Source organism: Oncorhynchus clarkii, chromosome 26, assembly GCF_045791955.1.
Source record: "Oncorhynchus clarkii lewisi isolate Uvic-CL-2024 chromosome 26, UVic_Ocla_1.0, whole genome shotgun sequence".
NCBI classification, from domain to species: Eukaryota; Metazoa; Chordata; class Actinopteri; order Salmoniformes; family Salmonidae; genus Oncorhynchus; species Oncorhynchus clarkii.
In genome coordinates, this window is record NC_092172.1 from 49,342,938 (window position 1) to 49,364,283 (window position 21,346).

Consider the following 21,346-nt stretch of genomic DNA (forward strand, 5'->3'; position numbering starts at 1 on the left):
TCAGACACACACACACACACACAACACACACACGACACACACACACACACACACCCACTCAGACACACACACGACACACACACACACACACACACACACACACAACACACACACGACACACACACACACACACATTCAGACACACACACGACACACACACACACACACACACACATTTATACACACACCCACTCAGACACACACACACACACACATATATACACACACCCACTCAGACACACACGACACACACACACATACACACACTCACACTCACACACAGACACACCTCACTGATGAAGCCAATCTCTTATAATGGATATGATGTCATGAATGTGAGTTGGCTCAGAGCGAGCCAGAGCACCGAGACGGTTTGGAGAGCTGAGTACATTCACTATATTCACTCAGGCACGTCTAAACAACCTCTTTGACTTCAGAACGCCGTGATAAACACACCGTGCCGTCCTCCTCCACAACTGTCCTATCTACCCTCAAGTGACAGCAGACTACTTTGCTAGGCCTGATCCCCATATTCATTTATGTACATACTCTTACCACACACTTGAAGCTGGGTATTAGAACAAGACATTGTTTATTTAGCTGGATAACATCTCAATAATTAAAGTTTATTAGTTGTAGTAGTAGTAGTAGTAGTAGTAGTAGTGTAGTAGTAGTAGTAGAGTAGTAGTAGTAGTAGTAGTAGTACTAGTTGTAGTAGTAGTAGCAGCAGTAGCAGTAGCAGTAGTAGTAGTAGCAGCAGTATAGTAATAGTAGTACCATTAGTAGTAGTAGTAGTAGTAGTAATAGTAGTACCAGTAGTAGTAGTGGTATAGTAGTAGTAGTAGTAGTAGTGTAGTGGTAATAGTAGTACCAGTAGTAGTAGTAGTATAGTAGCAGTAGTAGTGGTAGTATAGTAGTAGTAGTAGTAGTAACAGTAGTAGCAGCAGTAGCAGTATAGTAGTAGTAGCAGCAGTTGCAATGTAGTATAGTAGTATACTAGTAGTAGTAGTATGCAGTAGTAGTAATAGTAGTAGTATAGTAGTAGTAGTAGTAGTATATTAGTAGTAGTAGTAGTATGCAGTAGTAGTATATATCAGTATCTATCAGCTTGTAGACAGACGTTAGGGCCTAGTAGTATATTAGTAGTAGTATATTAGTAGTAGTAGTGTATCTGTCATACCGTGACTCCTACGTTGGTGGGCTCCTTGCCCTCTATCAGCTTGTAGACAGACGTTAGGGCCTCCTCTTTGCTCTGACCTTTAAACCTCTTCGGGGCCAGCTCCTCCAGGGCTCTCTGGAATTCCTCGTAGGTGATCACCCGGGACGTCTTCGCTCTGCAACGGCAGAAAACAACAGCCGTTCCACAACACTGTTCTGAAGTGGATTTCTAATCTACTACTGTCAGAAAACAACAGCCGTTCCACAACACTGTTCTGAAGTGGATTTTACAATCTACTACTGTCAGAAAACAACAGCCGTTCCACAACACTGTTCTGAAGTGGATTTATAATCTACTACTGTCAGAAAACAACAGCCGTTCCACAACACTGTTCTGAAGTGGATTTTACAATCTACTACTGTCAGAAAACAACAGCCGTTCCACAACACTGTTCTGAAGTGGATTTTACAATCTACTACTGTCAGAAAACAACAGCCGTTCCACAACACTGTTCTGAAGTGGATTTATAATCTACTACTGTCAGAAAACAACAGCCGTTCCACAACACTGTTCTGAAGTGGATTTACAATCTACTACTGTCAGAAAACAACAGTCGTTCCACAACACTGTTCTGAAGTGGATTTACTCCAGTATTATCAGTACTAGTATAAGTATATAATAATAATAATAATAATGGGCCAATTGCAACCAACATTGGCCACTATTTTATCGCCAGCAGATCTCTCTTAAACCATGGACAAGTTCATTTTATATGGCCCAGTGCCCCGGGTGGGTGGAGATTACTCTTAAGGACCAATGGAATGGTCTAAAAATGGGCAAACTCCGCCAAACCGGGGCACTGAGCCATACAAAACAAACACGCCCATGATTTAAGAGAGATCAATTGAGGATAATCTAGCGGCTAATGTTGGTTGCAATTTGTCCATAAATAATAATCAGCATCATCGTAATAGATTAATGTATTACATTGATAATTATGTTGTAGCTGGTCGCTATAAAAACTCACTTGACTTTCGTGAAGACGATATCCACGTCAGTGCCGGTGACATTCTTCCCGTCGATGATCTTGCAGTCCTTACACAGTTTAGCCCAGTTCTTCCCGTTCATCTCCTTCCCGGTAGCCTTGGTGTCTCCGTGGATCGCAAACTTCTTAAAAGAGTTCATCAGCTGCTCCAGATCTGTGCTCTCCGCCATCTTGAAGAATATCTACAAAATAAGACATGGGTCTTAGCCATTATACATATTTGTCTGACACTAAAGCAGGTTTAAAAAAAATAAACAAATAAGCAGGTGTATTTAAAGCTGCCTGATTACAAAACAGGACAACAAGACTCATCGCTGTGTTCTAATACCCATACTTACATACTGTATACTACATACTTAATGAGTATATACTATATACTATTAGTACATTTTAGTATACTGTAAACGAACGGTATTGTTTCAGTTGAGCGTACTTAAAAAAATTAAAAACAATTATAGAGCTTCGCCTGTCTAACCGGAAGCTGATGCTGTTGCTATGCAACGTCTTGCTAGCTTATTAGCATAACAAATGACCAGCTAGACGTTTTACGATTTCCGGGGTGTGTTCGTAAATTCATTCTGGGGTGTCAGAATACTTCATTTTGGGCCTTCCAGATTGAACGCTCTGAAATATACGAATGGACAGAGGGCCCTGCTCTGGCCAAGGAGTAGGGTTCAACGGCAGTAAAGCAACCAAGCTAACTGGCTAACGTTGGCTAGCTACTTAAAAAATAGATTTTTATTTTAATTTCACACATTTTATTGATAGTGGAAAACAGTAATCTTGCAGGATAAAAATGTCGTCTGAAATCTTGGACGTCTCCCACAGCATCTCTTAATATCGGTCATCATTTCTTGTTCTTAGATACACTGGCGGTTGGAGTTGATAATTGACTGTCCAGCGACTTCCAAACACCTCACTCTGACCATGATACTCTCCCTAGCAGAGCTGCTCAGCCTGTTTTCATGTTATCCAGAGACTTGGTGACTGTAATTGTGTTCCTGGCAACAATTTGATCTATCTTATTTTTTAAAATTTTGCCGACGTTTAATGACAACGGCCAAAACTTATTGAAACGCACGGAGACTATACCACTTAGCTAAGAAAGATGTGAATAATCAAGTCAATAAACGTTGGGTAATTAGATAGCAGATCGCTAATATACTGCCTGGCAAGTTTGATCTATTAGTAGCCAATTAACGTTAGGTAACTAGCTAACATACCGGTACGCACTGCTGTAATGCTATGCAGTTCGTAAGGACAGCATAGATACTAAGTTGTCAGCTAACATACCGGTACATACTGCTGTAATGCTATGCAGTTTGTAAGGACAGCGTAGATAATAAGTTGTCAGCTAACATAACGTGGTACAAAACTTATTTTAAAAGTTATTACTTTATTACAATTTTTTTTTTTGTCAGAATTAGTTAAAGCAATGAAGTTGTCTCCTCTCTCCTCGGCTGTATATTTTCCGCCATTTTCTAAAATCTGAAAACGTAGTGAAGCATACGCCCATTTTCTGAAGAATTGCATTATGGGTCCTTAAAAGCACGGATATAGTGTCCACTGCATGTACACTTCGTATTTTGGCGAATGTAGTACGACATCCGGGAACTTTTTGGCATATAAACTATATTTCCACACTATGATCAATGAGCATACTATATACTCAATTCACATCACAGATAGTATGGTTAGTGGGGGTTAGTATGAGTATTGGAACACAGCTTTTAGACTTTCTATAATGGATGTTGCATAGTATTGTATTCATTTGAATGGTATATGACATGCATACTTGATCCCGTGGTAAATATCTTGTCAACGACTAAAGAACGTGTCAAAGTTGACTGATTTATTGTGTTCGTTTTGTACTACTAATAGTGTCTGTCTCATGCTCCAGATGAACCCTCGGGACTTTAAAATGAATATCACATGTCCTCTAACTCTAACTCTATTTGACCTCTCAGACCTTCCCCTTCAGGGATCTGGGTTCACACAATCTGTTGAAAGGATTCCTTTTTTTTTTAAAGAGAGCAGAAGAGGAGAGGAGGAGGGAAGAGGAGGGGAGAGGAGGAGGAGGAGAGGAGAGGAGAGAGGAAGAAAGAAGAGGAGGAGAGGAGGGGGGAGAGAGGAGGGAAGAGGAGGAGAGAAGAGGAGGAGGAGAAGGGGGAGAGAAGAGAGGAGAGGAGGAGAGAAGAGGAGGAGGAGAAGAGAGGAGAGAGGAGAGGAGAAAGGAAGGAAGAGGGGGAGGTGGAGAAGAGAGGAGAGGAGGGAAGAGGAGGAGAGAAGAGGAGGAGGAGAAGAGAGGAGAGGAGAAGGGGGAGAGGAGAGAGGAGGAGGGAAGAGGAGGAGAGAAAAGGCGGAGGAGAAGGGGGAGAGAAGAGAGGAGGGAAGAGGAGGAGGGAAGAGGAGGAGAGAACATCATGTGTCTACAGAACCCCTCCAGGAGAGAACATCATGTGTCTACAGAACCCACCCAGGAGAGAACAGCATGTGTCTACAGAACCCACCCAGGAGAGAACATCATGTGTCTACAGAACCCACCCAGCTGCCCTTCACAGTCTCCAGTCTTGACGGTTCACATCTTTAACACAGCTAATGAATAAGAATCCGTGTTCTGCTAGCTAGATAGCCGTGGCTAACGTTAGTGTCGTCATGAAAAGGGTCATGAGGGGAGCTCTACAATATTATGCTTTGTGAGAACGCTTAGAAGTAGGTCATGTTGAAAAGTAATCTTTACTTTGACTTTTCTTAAATGTAGTTTTGTAATGGACTTTTAAACATGCAGACAATAAGACAATGGGGTAACCAAGGTAACCACGGGTTGTTGTCCCACAGGCAGGGGGGGGGGGGGGGGGGGGGGGGGCGTAAGTTATGTAGCATCTGTAGTTATGTAATTCTCTATAGTTATGTAGTTCTCTGTAGTTATGTAATTCTCTGTAGTTATGTAGTTCTCTGTAGTTATGTAGTTCTCTGTAGTTATGTAGTGCTCTGTAGTTATGTAGTGCTCTGTAGTTATGTAGTGCTCTGTAGTTATGTAGTTCTCTGTAGTTATGTAGTGCTCTGTAGTTATGTAGTTCTCTGTAGTTATGTAGTGCTCTGTAGTTATGTAGTTCTCTGTAGTTATGTAGTGCTCTGTAGTTATGTAGTTCTCTGTAGTTATGTAGTGCTCTGTAGTTATGTAGTTCTCTGTAGTTATGTAGTGCTCTGTAGTTATGTAGTTCTCTGTAGTTATGTAGTGCTCTGTAGTTATGTAGTTCTCTGTAGTTATGTAGTGCTCTGTAGTTATGTAGTTATGTAGTTCTCTGTAGTTATGTAGTGCTCTGTAGTTATGTAGTTATGTAGTTCTCTATAGTTATGCAGTTATGTAGTTATGTAGTTATGTAGTTCTCTGTAGTTATGTAGTTATGTAGTTCTCTATAGTTATGCAGTTATGTAGTTATGTAGTTATGTAGTTCTCTATAGTTATGTAGTTATGTAGTTCTCTGTAGTTATGTAGTTCTCTGTAGTTATGTAGTTATGTAGTTCTCTATAGTTATGTAGTTCTCTGTAGTTATGTAGTTCTCTATAGTTATGTAGTTATGTAGGTATGTAGTGCTCTGTAGTTATGTAGTGCTCTGTAGTTATGTAGTGCTCTGTAGTTATGTAGTTCTCTATAGTTCTCTATAGTTATGTAGTGCTCTGTAGTTATGTAGTTCTCTGTAGTTATGTAGTTATGTAGTTCTCTGTAGTTATGTAGTTATGTAGTTCTCTATAGTTATGCAGTTATGTAGTTATGTAGTGCTCTGTAGTGCTCTGTAGTTATGTAGTGCTCTGTAGTTATGTAGTTCTCTGTAGTTATGTAGTTATGTAGTTCTCTATAGTTATGTAGTTATGTAGTGCTCTGTAGTGCTCTGTAGTTATGTAGTGCTCTGTAGTTATGTAGTGCTCTGTAGTTATGTAGTGCTCTGTAGTTATGTAGTTCTCTGTAGTTATGTAGTTCTCTGTAGTTATGTAGTGCTCTGTAGTTATGTAGTTCTCTGTAGTTATGTAGTGCTCTGTAGTTATGTAGTTCTCTGTAGTTATGTAGTGCTCTGTAGTTATGTAGTTCTCTGTAGTTATGTAGTGCTCTGTAGTTATGTAGTTCTCTGTAGTTATGTAGTGCTCTGTAGTTATGTAGTTCTCTGTAGTTATGTAGTGCTCTGTAGTTATGTAGTTATGTAGTTCTCTGTAGTTATGTAGTGCTCTGTAGTTATGTAGTTATGTAGTTCTCTATAGTTATGCAGTTATGTAGTTATGTAGTTATGTAGTTCTCTGTAGTTATGTAGTTATGTAGTTCTCTATAGTTATGCAGTTATGTAGTTATGTAGTTATGTAGTTCTCTATAGTTATGTAGTTATGTAGTTCTCTGTAGTTATGTAGTTCTCTGTAGTTATGTAGTTATGTAGTTCTCTATAGTTATGTAGTTATGTAGTTCTCTGTAGTTATGTAGTTCTCTATAGTTATGTAGTTATGTAGTTATGTAGTGCTCTGTAGTTATGTAGTGCTCTGTAGTTATGTAGTGCTCTGTAGTTATGTAGTTCTCTATAGTTCTCTATAGTTATGTAGTGCTCTGTAGTTATGTAGTTCTCTGTAGTTATGTAGTTATGTAGTTCTCTGTAGTTATGTAGTTATGTAGTTCTCTATAGTTATGCAGTTATGTAGTTATGTAGTGCTCTGTAGTGCTCTGTAGTTATGTAGTGCTCTGTAGTTATGTAGTTCTCTGTAGTTATGTAGTTATGTAGTTCTCTATAGTTATGTAGTTATGTAGTGCTCTGTAGTGCTCTGTAGTTATGTAGTGCTCTGTAGTTATGTAGTGCTCTGTAGTTATGTAGTTCTCTGTAGTTATGTAGTGCTCTGTAGTTATGTAGTGCTCTGTAGTTATGTAGTGCTCTGTAGTTATGTAGTTCTCTGTAGTTATGTAGTTCTCTGTAGTTATGTAGTTCTCTGTAGTTATGTAGTTCTCTGTAGTTATGCAGTTCTCTATAGTTATGTAGTTATGTAGTTCTCTGTAGTTATGTAATTCTCTGTAGTTATGTAGTGCTCTGTAGTTATGTAGTTCTCTGTAGTTATGTAGTTCTCTGTAGTTATGTAGTGCTCTGTAGTTATGTAGTTCTCTGTAGTTATGTAGTTCTCTGTAGTTATGTAGTTATGTAGTTCTCTGTAGTTATGTAGTGCTCTGTAGTTATGTAGTTATGTAGTGCTCTGTAGTTATGTAGTTATGTAGTTCTCTGTAGTTATGTAGTGCTCTGTAGTTATGTAGTTCTCTGTAGTTATGTAGTGCTCTGTAGTTATGTAGTGCTCTGTAGTTATGTAGTTCTCTGTAGTTATGTAGTGCTCTGTAGTTATGTAGTTATGTAGTGCTCTATAGTTATGTAGTTCTCTATAGTTCTCTATAGTTATGTAGTGCTCTGTAGTTATGTAGTGCTCTGTAGTTATGTAGTTCTCTATAGTTCTCTATAGTTATGTAGTGCTCTGTAGTTATGTAGTGCTCTGTAGTTATGTAGTTATCTGTAGTTATGTAGTGCTCTGTAGTTATGTAGTGCTCTGTAGTTATGTAGTGCTCTATAGTTATGTAGTGCTCTGTAGTTATGTAGTGCTCTATAGTTATGTAGTGCTCTGTAGTTATGTAGTTCTCTGTAGTTATGTAGTGCTCTGTAGTTATGTAGTTATGTAGTGCTCTATAGTTATGTAGTTATGTAGAGCTCTATAGTTATGTAGTGCTCTGTAGTTATGTAGTGCTCTGTAGTTATGTAGTTATGTAGTGCTCTGTAGTTATGTAGTTATGTAGTGCTCTATAGTTATGTAGTGCTCTGTAGTTATGTAGTTCTCTGTAGTTATGTAGTTCTCTATAGTTATGTAGTTCTCTGTAGTTATGTAGTTCTCTGTAGTTATGTAGTGCTCTGTAGTTATGTAGTGCTCTGTAGTTATGTAGTTCTCTATAGTTATGTAGTTCTCTATAGTTATGTAGTTATGTAGTGCTATGTAGTGCTCTGTAGTTATGTAGTGCTCTGTAGTTATGTAGTGCTCTGTAGTTATGTAGTTCTCTGTAGTTATGTAGTTATGTAGTGCTCTGTAGTGCTCTGTAGTTATGTAGTTCTCTGTAGTTATGTTGTTATGTAGTGCTCTGTAGTTATGTAGTTATGTAGTTCTCTGTAGTTATGCAGTTCTCTGTAGTTATATAGTGCTCTGTAGTTATGTAGTGCTCTGTAGTTATGTAGTGCTCTGTAGTGCTCTGTAGTTATGTAGTTCTCTATAGTTATGTAGTTCAATATAGTTAAGTAGTTCTCTGTAGTTATGTAGTTCTCTGTAGTTATGTAGTGCTCTGTAGTTATGTAGTGCTCTATAGCTATGTAGTGCTCTATAGCTATGTAGTGCTCTGTAGTTATGTAGTGCTCTGTAGTTATGTAGTGCTCTATAGTGCTCTGTAGTTATGTAGTGCTCTGTAGTTATGTAGTTCTCTGTAGTGCTCTGTAGTTATGTAGTTCTCTGTAGTTATGTAGTGCTCTGTAGTTATGTAGTTCTCTATAGTTATGTAGTGCTCTGTAGTTATGTAGTGCTCTGTAGTGCTCTGTAGTTATGTAGTTCTCTGTAGTTATGTAGTGCTCTGTAGTTATGTAGTTCTCTATAGTTATGTAGTGCTCTATAGCTATGTAGTGCTCTGTAGTTATGTAGTGCTCTGTAGTGCTATGTAGTTATGTAGTGCTCTGTAGTTATGTAGTGCTCTGTAGTGCTCTGTAGTTATGTAGTGCTCTGTAGTTATGTAGTTCTCTGTAGTGCTCTGTAGTTATGTAGTTATCTGTAGTTATGTAGTGCTCTGTAGTTATGTAGTTCTCTATAGTTATGTAGTGCTCTGTAGTTATGTAGTGCTCTGTAGTGCTCTGTAGTTATGTAGTGCTCTGTAGTTATCTGTAGTGCTCTGTAGTTATGTAGTGCTCTGTAGTTATGTAGTGCTATGTAGTTAACTGTAGTGCTCTGTAGTTATGTAGTGCTCTGTAGTTATGTAGTGCTCTGTAGTTATGTAGTGCTCTGTAGTTAACTGTAGTGCTCTGTAGTTATGTAGTGCTCTGTAGTTATGTAGTGCTCTATAGTTATGTAGTTATGTAGTGCTCTATAGTTATGTAGTGCTCTGTAGTTATGTAGTGCTCTGTAGTTATGTAGTTATGTAGTGCTCTGTAGTTATGTAGTTATGTAGTGCTCTATAGTTATGTAGTGCTCTGTAGTTATGTAGTTCTCTATAGTTATGTAGTTCTCTATAGTTATGTAGTTCTCTATAGTTATGTAGTGCTCTATAGTTATGTAGTTCTCTGTAGTTATGTAGTGCTCTGTAGTTATGTAGTTCTCTATGGTTATGTAGTTCTCTATAGTTATGTAGTTCTCTATAGTTATGTAGTGCTCTGTAGTTATGTAGTTCTCTATAGTTATGTAGTTCTCTATAGTTATGTAGTTCTCTATAGTTATGTAGTGCTCTATAGTTATGTAGTTCTCTGTAGTTATGTAGTGCTCTGTAGTTATGTAGTTCTGTAGTGCTCTGTAGTTATGTAGTGCTCTGTAATGCTCTGTAGTTATGTAGTGCTCTGTAGTTATGTACTGCTCTGTAATGCTCTGTAGTTATGTAGTGCTCTGTAGTTATGTAGTGCTCTGTAGTTGTGTAGTGCTCTGTAGTGCTATGTAGTTATGTAGTGCTCTGTAGTTATGTAGTGCTCTGTAGTTATCTGTAGTGCCCTGTAGTTATGTAGTGCTCTGTAGTTATGTAGTGCTCTGTAGTTATGTAGTGCTCTGTAGTTATCTGTAGTGCTCTGTAGTTATGTAGTGCTCTGTAGTTATTTAGTGCTCTGTAGTTATGTAGTGCTCTGTAGTTATGTAGTGCTCTGTAGTTGTGTAGTGCTCTGTAGTTATGTAGTGCTCTGTAGTTATGTAGTACTCTGTAGTTATGTAGTGCTCTGTAGTTATGTAGTGCTCTGTAGTTATCTGTAGTGCTCTGTAGTTATGTAGTGCTCTGTAGTTATTTAGTGCTCTGTAGTTATGTAGTTCTCTGTAGTTATGTAGTGCTCTGTAGTTATGTAGTTCTCTGTAGTTATGTAGTTCTCTGTAGTGCTCTGTAGTTATCTGTAGTGCTCTGTAGTTATGTAGTGCTCTGTAGTTATTTAGTGCTCTGTAGTTATGTAGTTCTCTGTAGTTATGTAGTGCTCTGTAGTTATGTAGTGCTCTGTAGTTATGTAGTTCTCTGTAGTTATGTAGTTCTCTGTAGTTATGTAGTTCTCTGTAGTGCTCTGTAGTTATGTAGTTCTCTGTAGTTATGTAGTGCTCTGTAGTTATGTAGTGCTCTGTAGTTCTGTAGTGCTCTGCCAGTTGTTATGGGACTAGTGAAGTTGATATTTGATAGTAGATGTGGTTTAGAGTGAACAGCCAGTCTGCAGAGACTAGATGAGGAGGTGTAGCTGAAACAGTGGGTGGGCTTGGAGAGAAGTCAGCTCTCTCTCTACCAGCTGCTTTCACTCTAGAAAACTTCCTCCATGAGGCCATTCGTTTAGCAGCAATCACAATACATACAGATCAAATCACATATTACAAACTGCAGGATCAAGCTAGCAAAGGATAGCAAGCGAGTAGCATGGTAAAGTGCCTGTGTTTTTACCAGACGGCCATCACCCAGAGGGATTTACAGGAGCTATTGGAGTTAAGTGCCTTGCTCATGGGCACATTGGCAGGTTATTCACCTAGTCGGCTCTGGGATTTGAACCAGTGACCTTTCGGTTACTCGCCCAACCGGTCTTAACTGCTAGGCTGTGTGTGTGTGTGTGTGTGTGTGTGTGTGTGTGTGTGTGTGTGTGTGTGTGTGTGTGTGTGTGTGTGTGTGTGTGTGTGTGTGTGTGTGTGTGATATTGCAGACATGACTCTCTTAGTTTGCGCTGCCTAGCAATAACAATAATAATAGTGTGTGTAATGAACTGTTCTTGTGTATGAGGTGCTGTGTGGGTGGGGGGGGTGAAGCTCAGGCCAGGGACAGACAGACAGACAGACAGACAGACAGACAGACAGGCAGACAGACAGACAGACAGGCAGACAGACAGACAGACAGACAGACAGACAGGCAGACAGACAGACAGACAGGCAGACAGACAGACAGACAGGCAGACAGGCAGACAGACAGACAGACAGACAGGCAGACAGGCAGACAGACAGACAGACAGACAGACAGACAGGCAGACAGGCAGACAGACAGACAGACAGGCAGACAGGCAGACAGACAGACAGACAGACAGACAGACAGACAGGCAGACAGGCAGACAGGCAGACAGACAGACAGACAGACAGACAGGCAGACAGGCAGACAGGCAGACAGACAGACAGCATTGCATCCTGCAGCTCGGGACAGACAGACAAACAGACAGCATTGCATCCTACAGACAGACAGACAGACAGGCAGACAGGCAGGCAGACAGACAGACAGGCAGGCATGCAGGCAGGCAGACAGACAGACAGGCAGCATTGCATCCTGCAGCTCGGGACAGACAGACAGACAGACAGCATTGCATCCTACAGACAGACAGACAGACAGACAGGCAAACAGACAGACAGACAGACAGAGCATTGCATCCTACAGCCAGAGAGTAGAAAGAACACATTGAGAGAGAGACAGTATGTCTCAAATGGTACCTTATTCCCTGTACTGTATAGTGCACTACCATAGGGTCCTGGTCAAAAAAGTAGTGCACTATACAGGCAATAGAGAACCAGTTGGGAAGCAGCACCCAGATTCCACCCCTGCTCTTCTGTCTGGCACAGAGAACAAGTCCCCAATGATCCTAACGTTTAGAGAACCCCTCCGTTGTGAAGAACCAGCTGGTCCGTTAGACTCAGTCCCTATGGAGAACTAGAGACACCACTGTGTCCTAAGTACTGCGTCACTCCAGGTACTGTTGGCTACAATGCATCACAAGGTTTTAGGTGGTCAATTTGACATTTCATTCAAATCCGTTGGACCAGTAACCAGCAGGTAGACTAGTGGTTAGAGTGTTGGGCCAGTAACCAGCAGGTAGCCTAATGGTTAGAGTGTTGGACTAGTAACCAGCAGGTAGACTAGTGGTTAGAGCGTTGGACTAGTAACCAGCAGGTAGTCTAGTGGTTAGAGCGTTGGACTAGTAACCAACAGGTAGACTAGTGGTTAGAGCGTTGGACTAGTAACCAGACTAGTAACCAGCAGGTAGTCTAGTGGTTAGAGTGTTGGACTAGTAACCAGCAGGTAGTCTAGTGGTTAGAGTGTTGGACTAGTAACCAGCAGGTAGACTAGTGGTTAGAGCGTTGGGTCAGTAACCAGCAGATAGACTAGTGGTTAGAGTGTTGGACTAGTAACCAGCAGGTAGTCTAGTGGTTAGAGTGTTGAACTAGTAACCAGCAGGTAGTCTAGTGGTTAGAGCGTTGGACTAGTAACCAGCAGGTAGCCTAGTGGTTAGAGTGTTGGACTAGTAACCGAAAGGTTGCAAGATCAAATCCCCGAGCTGACAAGGCACAAATCTGTCATTCTGCACCTGAATAGGCAGTTAACCCACTGTTCCTGGTAGGCGGTCATTGACTGACTTGCCTAGTTAACTGACTTGCCTAGTTAAATAAAGGTTGAATAAATAAAACATTCAATGATGAACTGAATTAGCATCCACGTACTGTAAAATCTCTAGACTCTTCATTCCATCCACATGGTGATGAACTGAAATGGCAGTATTTCTCTGCTACTAATGTAAAGTACACGGTGAGGAACTGAAATGGCAGTATTTCTCTGCTACTAATGTAAAGTACACGGTGAGGAACTGAAATGGCAGTATTTCTCTGCTACTAATGTAAAGTACACGGTGAGGAACTGAAATGGCAGCATTTCTCTGCTACTAATGTAAAGTACACGGTGAGGAACTGAAATGGCAGTATTTCTCTGCTACTAATGTAAAGTACACGGTGAGGAACTGAAATGGCAGTATTTCTCTGCTACTAATGTAAAGTACACGCTGATGAACTGAAATGGCAGTATTTCTCTGCTACTAATGTAAAGTACACGGTGAGGAACTGAAATGGCAGTATTTCTCTGCTACTAATGTAAAGTACACTTGGTAGTTTTGTAGATACACTACATGACCAAAAGTATATGGACACCTGCTCATCCAACATCTCATTCCAGAATCATAGCTATTAATGTAGAGTTGGTCAACCCCCCCTTGCTGCTATAACAGCCCCCACTCGTCTGAGAAGGCTTTCCACTATATATTGGAACATTGCTGTGGGACTTGCTTCCATTCAGCCACAAGAGCATTACTGAGGTCGGGCACTGATGTTGAGCAATTAGGCCTGGCTCGCAGTCGGCGTTCCAATTCATCCCAAAGGTGTTCGATGGGGTTAAGGTCAGGGCTCTGTGCATGCCAGTCAAGTTCCACCCCGATCCCAAAAAACAACTTCTGTATGGACCTCATTTTGTGCACGGGAGAAATGTCATGCTGAAACAGGAAAGGGCCTTCCCCAAACTGTTGCCACAAAGTTAGAAGCACAGAATCGTCTAGAATGTCATTTTATGCTGTTGGGTTAACATTTCCCTTCACTGGAACGAAGAGGCCCGAACCATGAAAAACAGCCCCAGACCAGTATTCCTCCTCCACCAAACTTTACAGTTGGCACTATGCTTAGGGGCAGGTAACGTTCTCCTGGCATCAGCCAAACCCAGATTAGTCTGTCAGACTGCCAGATGGTGAAGCGTGATTCATCACTCCAGAGAACGCGTTTCCACTGCTCCAGAGTCCAATGGCAGCGAGCTTTTACACCCCTCCAGCCGACGCTTGGCGTTGCGGATGGTGATCTTAGGCTTGTGAAACTCATTTCATGAGGCTCCCGACGAACAGTTATTGTGCTGACGTTTACTTCCAGAGGCGGTTTGGAACTCGGTAGTGAGTGTTGTAACCAGGGACAACCGCATTTCAGCAGTCGGCGATCCCGTTCTGTGGCCTACCACTTGGCGGCTGAGCCGCTCCTAGACGTTTCCACTTCACAATAACAGCACTTACAGTTGACCGGAGGCAGCTCTAGCAGGGCAGAAACTTGACGAACTGAGTTGTCTATGGAGACTGCATGGGCTGTGTGCTTGATTTTATCCACCTGACAGCAACGGGTGGGGCTGAAATAGACAAGAATCCACTAATTTGAAGGGGTGTCCACATACTTCCAGTGTACAGTATATGTCATAGCAGGTTTACATCTATGTCCGTGGTGCAGTCTGGTCACACACACACACCCGCGCACACACACGCACGCACACACACACACACCCGCGCACACATGCACACACACACACACACACACACACCCGCGCACACGCACACACACAGACACACACAATATCAATCTGTGGTGCAGTCCGGTCTAGTCTGGTTGTCTCGCTGCAGGTATTCTAGGTATTGACCACAGTCTGAGCACCAGACACGAGCCAAGCATCGTGTTAGTGGTAGTGTGGACAGCAACAGACCCGGCTGCCAGTAGTGCACTAAATAGGGGGAAAGGGTGTCATTTGTGATGCCGTGTGTACTGATTCTGTTTATGTTCTGCTAAAGATGTCTGAACTGGGTCTGGTTGGTTCTGGTTGGTTCTGGTTGGGTCTGAACTGGGTCTGGTTGGTTCTGGTTGGGTCTGAACTGGGTCTGGTTGGTTCTGGCGTCCACCCTCCCTCAGCGTATAACGTCGGTCTGCAGGGCTGTTGGAAACGGACCCGTGTATAATTCTACAGTAGCAGCATCCTAATATGACACGCGGTAATATAATAACAACGGGTTATATGGACACTTACAGTTATATCCAATACAGGTGCTTTCATCCCAAAGAGATTTACAGTAAGGGCAGTGAGTCTGTTCATCCCAAAGTGATTTACAGTAAGGGCAGTGAGTCTGTTCATCCCAAAGTGATTTACAGTAAGGGCAGTGAGTCTGTTCATCCCAAAGTGATTTACAGTAAGGTCAGTGAGTCTGTTCATCCCAAAGTGATTTACAGTAAGGACAGTGAGTCCTTTGATCCAAAGTGATTTACAGTAAGGATAGTGAGTTATTTCATCCCAAAGTGATTTACAGTAAGGACAGTGAGTTATTTCATCCAAAGTGATTTACAGTAAGGTCAGTGAGTTCTTTGATCCAATGTGATTTACAGTAAGGTCAGTGAGTTTGTTCATCTAAAGGGATTTACAGTAAGAACAGTGAGTGCTCATCTAAAGTGATTTACAGTAAGGATAGTGAGTTTGTTCATCTAAAGGGATTTACAGTAAGGACAGTGAGTTCTTTCATCCAAAGTGATTTACAGTAAGGACACCCTGTATATAGCCTCCACATTGACTCTGTACCGTAACACCCTGTATATAGCCTCCACATTAACTCTGTACTGGTACCCCCTGTATATAGCCTCCACATTGACTCTGTACCGTAATACCCTGTATATAGCCTCCACATTGACTCTGTATATAGCCTCCACATTGACTCTGTACCGTAACACCCTGTATATAGCCTCCACATTGACTCTGTACTGGTACCCCCTGTATATAGCCTCCACATTGACTCTGTATCAGTACCCCCTGTATATAGCCTCCACATTGACTCTGTACCAGTACCCCCTGTATATAGCCTTCACATTGACTCTGTACCGTAATACCCTGTATATAACCTCCACATTGACTGTACCGGTACCCCCTGTATATAGTCTCCACATTGACTCTGTACTGGTACCCCCTGTATATAACCTCCACATTGACTCTGTACCGGTACCCCCTGTATATAGCCTCCACATTGACTCTGTACCGGTACCCCCTGTATATAGCCTCCACATTGAATCTGTACCGATACCCCCTGTATATAACCTCCACATTGACTCTGTACCGTAATACCCTGTATATAGCCTCCACATTGACTCTATACCGTAATACCCTGTTTATAGCCTCCACATTGACTCTGTACCGTAATACCCTGTATATAGCCTCCACATTGACTCTGTACCGTAATACCCGGTATATAGCCTCCACTTTGACTCTGTACCGTAATACCCTGTATATAGCCTCCACATTGACTCTGTACCGGCACCCCCTGTATATAGTCTCCACATTGACTCTGTAACGGTTCCCCCTGTATATAGCCTCCACATTGACTCTATACCGTAATACCCTGTATATAGCCTCCACATTGACTCTGTACCGTAATACCCTGTATATAGCCTCCACAATGACTCTGTACCGTAATACCCTGTATATAGCCTCCACATTGACTCTGTACTGGTACACCCTGTATATAGCCTCCACATTGACTCTGTACCGTAATATCCTGTATATAGCCTCCACATTGACTCTGTACCGTAATACCCTGTATATAGCCTCCACATTGACTCTGTACCGTAATACCCTGTATATAGCCTCCACATTGACTCTGTACCGTAACACCCTGTATATAGCCTCCACATTGACTCTGTACCGTAACACCCTGTATATAGCCTCCACATTGACTCTGTACCGGTACCCCCTGTATATAGTCTCCACATTGACTCTGTACCGGTTCCCCCTGTATATAGCCTCCACATTGACTCTATACCGTAATACCCTGTATATAGCCTCCACATTGACTCTGTACTGGTACACCCTGTATATAGCTTCCACATTGACTCTGTACCGTAATACCCTGTATATAGCCTCCACATTGACTCTGTACCGTAATACCCTGTATATAGCCTCCACATTGACTCTGTACCGTAATACCCTGTATATAGCCTCCACATTGACTCTGTACCAGTACCCCCTGTATATAGCCTCCACATTGACTCTGTACCAGTACCCCCTGTATATAGCCTCCACATTGACTCTGTACCGTAATACCCTGTATATAACCTCCACATTGACTCTGTACCGGTACCCCCTGTATATAGTCTCCACATTGACTCTGTACTGGTACCCCCTGTATATAACCTCCACATTGACTCTGTACCGGTACCCCCTGTATATAGCCTCCACATTGACTCTGTACCGGTACCCCCTGTATATAGCCTCCACATTGACTCTGTACCGGTACCCCCTGTATATAACCTCCACATTGACTCTGTACCGTAATACCCTGTATATAGCCTCCACATTGACTCTATACCGTAATACCCTGTTTATAGCCTCCACATTGACTCTGTACCGTAATACCCTGTATATAGCCTCCACATTGACTCTGTACCGTAATACCCGGTATATAGCCTCCACTTTGACTCTGTACCGTAATACCCTGTATATAGCCTCCACATTGACTCTGTACCGGTACCCCCTGTATATAGTCTCCACATTGACTCTGTACCGGTTCCCCCTGTATATAGCCTCCACATTGACTCTATACCGTAAAACCCTGTATATAGCCTCCACATTGACTCTGTACCGGTACCCCCTGTATATAGTCTCCACATTGACTCTGTACCGGTTCCCCCTGTATATAGCCTCCACATTGACTCTATACCGTAATACCCTGTATATAGCCTCCACATTGACTCTGTACCGTAATACCCTGTATATAGCCTCCACATTGACTCTGTACCGTAATACCCTGTATATAGCCTCCACATTGACTCTGTACCGTAATACCCTGTATATAGCCTCCACATTGACTCTGTACTGTAATACCCTGTACATAGCCTCCACATTGACTCTGTACCGTAACACCCTGTATATAGCCTCCACATTGACTCTGTACCGTAACACCCTGTATATAGCCTCCACATTGACTCTGTACCGGTACCCCCTGTATATAGTCTCCACATTGACTCTGTACCGGTTCCCCCTGTATATAGCCTCCACATTGACTCTATACCGTAATACCCTGTATATAGCCTCCACATTGACTCTGTACTGGTACACCCTGTATATAGCTTCCACATTGACTCTGTACCGTAATACCCTGTATATAGCCTCCACATTGACTCTGTACCGTAATACCCTGTATATAGCCTCCACATTGACTCTGTACCGTAATACCCTGTATATAGCCTCCACATTGACTCTGTACCGTAACACCCTGTATATAGCCTCCACATTGACTCTGTACCGTAACACCCTGTATATAGCCTCCACATTGACTCTATACCGTAATACCCTGTATATAGCCTCCACATGGACTCTGTACCGTAATACCCTGTATATAGCCTCCACATTGACTCTTTACCGTAATACCCTGTATATAGCCTCCACATTGACTCTATACCGTAACAACCTGTATATAGCCTCCACATTGACTCTGTACCGTAACACCCTGTATATAGCCTCCACATTGACTCTGTACCGTAACACCCTGTATATAGCCTCCACATTGACTCTGTACCGTAATACCCTGTATATAGCCTCCACATTGACTCTGTACCGTAATACCCTGTATATAGTCTCCACATTGACTCTGTACTGGTACCCCCTGTATATAGCCTCCACATTGACTCAGTACCGTAATACCCTGTATATAGCCTCCACATTGACTCAGTACCGTAATACCCTGTATATAGCCTCCACATTGACTCTGTACCGTAATACCCTGTATATAGCCTCCACATTGACTCTGTACCGTAACACCCTGTATATAGCCTCCACATTGACTCTGTACCGTAATACCCTGTATATAGCCTCCACATTGACTCTGTACCGTAATACCCTGTATATAGCCTCCACATTGACTCTGTACCGTAATACCCTGTATATAGCCTCCACATTGACTCTGTACCAGTACCCTCTGTATATAGCCTCCACATTGACTCTGTACCGTAATACCCTGTATATAGCCTCCACATTGACTCAGTACCGTAATACCCTGTATATAGCCTCCACATTGACTCTGTACCGTAATACCCTGTATATAGCCTCCACATTGACTCTGTACCGTAACACCCTGTATATAGCCTCCACATTGACTCTGTACCGTAATACCCTGTATATAGCCTCCACATTGACTCTGATTTGGACAGATACGATGCAGATAATAATTTTTATTTAACTGCACATTTTTATCCAAAGCATATTACTGGGAATGTTCTAAATAGTGTTCGCTTGACTTGAGCAAAATTGTCCAAAAGTATAATTTTCGAATCTGTTTCTACCAACGTCAACCATTTTGTTTTGTTCTAAACTTACAGTATGTCGTCGAGTTCTTTTCCCCTCAACTCTCGACTGAAAGATTTGCCCAGAGAGGAAAGAACAGTGACCTGGTGTATATTATGTTAGGAGAGAGGGTAGCCGTGAGTAATATACACACGTTGTTGTTGTTGTTGTTGTTATTCACACAGCCAAGCTCACCAGACACAGGGATTCACTAACCATTCAGGAACCACTGTACAAACCCTAGAGTCACCCTAGAGTCACCCTAGTCACCCTAGAGTCACCCTAGAGTCACCCTGGTGTCACCCTAGTCACCCTAGTCACCCTAGAGTCACCCTAGAGTCACCCTAGTTACCCTAGAGTCACCCTAGAGTCACCCTAGAGTCACCCTAGAGTCACCCTAGTCACCCTAGTCACCCTAGAGTCACCCTAGAGTCACCCTAGAGTCACCCTAGAGTCACCTCAATTATAGTTACAATCACCCCCCCCCCCCCCACACAATAAAATGCAACACGGTACAGTAATACATTACAATTACAACATCAGCAGGTCAGAAATTACACCATGTTTGATATTTCACTAATATCAATTTCTTCTCTGTTTGTTATGTTAATATTAATGAATGTGTCGCACCATAGCAATGCCACAGGAACATAACATGGTATCTTAGCAACACAACAAGCCGCTCCACCCATTCGCTAAGAGTCGCAGATGAAGGAGGATTGTAACAGGAACGGCATTGTTGAGCAGTAAAAAAAAAACCCAGCTGTGTTGATAATACATTGCTAATGTTAGGATTGTTGTGCATATAGCCTACAGGGATCTAGCATACAGAGAGAGAGAGACACACACACACACACACACACACACACACACACACACACACACACACACACAGGTAATCTACAGCCTACAGTACAGTTACCCACTTACCCAGCAGTAGTAGTAACAGTAGCAGTAGCAGAGCCCCCAGATCTCCCAGAGCCCCCAGACCTCCCAGGGCCCCCGAGCCTCAGAGCTCCCAGAGCCCCCGAGGCCCCAGATCTCCCAGAGCCCCCTGAGCCTCAGAGCCTCAGAGCCCCCAGATCCCCCCGAGCCTCACAGCCTCCAGATCTGCAGGAGCCCCAGATCACCTAGATCCCTCAGTGCCCCCAGATCTGCAGGAGCCCCAGATCACCTAGATACCTCAGAGCCCCCAGATCCCCCCGAGCCTCAGAGCCCACCGAGCCTCAGAGCCCCCAGATCTGCAGGAGCCCCAGATCACCTAGATCCCTCAGAACCCCAGATCCCCCTGAGCCTCAGAGCCCCCCGAGCCTCAGAGCCCCCAGATCTGCAGGAGCCTCAGATCCCCCAGATCTCCCAGATCCCCCAGAGCTAGAAAGCAACACTAAACTGCAGCAGCTCTTACCTCTTGCTAATGTCAAGTCCCTTCTGCCTCTCTCGCTGTCCTGCACTGCCTCTCCTTGCCTCACCTCAAACGCCAACCCATACACTCAAATGAGCTTTAAAGGCTGCTGAGAATTTGTTATCATCTGTTTATCCCTGTCTCCATAGAGACATCCTGTTCAACATCAAGGGAGGGCAATAAAAGAGAGAGAGAGAGAGAAAGAGAAACTAAGGGAGGGAGAGAGAGAAAGAGGGAGTGACCATGGTCCTTTAGAGGGACTGGGGTTGGCTGAGGAGAGCCTGGGACCTGAAACATTTCTGGGTGGGGTGGATGAGGTTTGGACTGTACTGACTGAACAGTTTTGTGAGAGGTGTATCAGGTCGCTACACTTTAGGAAATCCACGAGTCCATTTGGAGTAGATGACATTGATACTGTATATGCACAGAGTATTTTGTGAGTGTGGTATTTAAGGAAATAGGATACTTCGAGTTAAGGTCATAGTACTAGCAGCAGCTGCACCTATTCCTCGCAATGTTTGCCTTCACTCACTGCATAATAGTTGACAGACTTGTTGGCCACTACTGACTGAAACTGTCAGATTAGGGAGAGAGGGCAATGAGGACATA

General features: G+C 42.7%; 1 protein-coding gene across 2 annotated transcripts in view; it reads right to left on the reverse strand.

Moving 5' to 3' along the window:
- LOC139384849 (tubulin polymerization-promoting protein family member 3-like) overlaps positions 1 to 20,908 on the reverse strand; it is a 23,555-nt gene extending 2,647 nt beyond the window's left edge. The window contains exons 1-3 of one of the 2 annotated variants that reach the window (XM_071129746.1): positions 20,266 to 20,284; positions 2,187 to 2,386; positions 1,181 to 1,334 (exon numbers count right to left, since the gene is read on the reverse strand). In XM_071129746.1, the coding sequence (XP_070985847.1) occupies positions 1,181 to 1,334; positions 2,187 to 2,374 (342 nt within the window). In that variant the 5' untranslated portion in view covers positions 2,375 to 2,386; positions 20,266 to 20,284. Of the gene's footprint in view, positions 1 to 1,180; positions 1,335 to 2,186; positions 2,387 to 20,265; positions 20,285 to 20,740 lie in introns of those variants that run through there. The other variant, XM_071129745.1, reaches the window with a different exon arrangement.
- Positions 20,909 to 21,346: the final 438 nt, after the last annotated feature.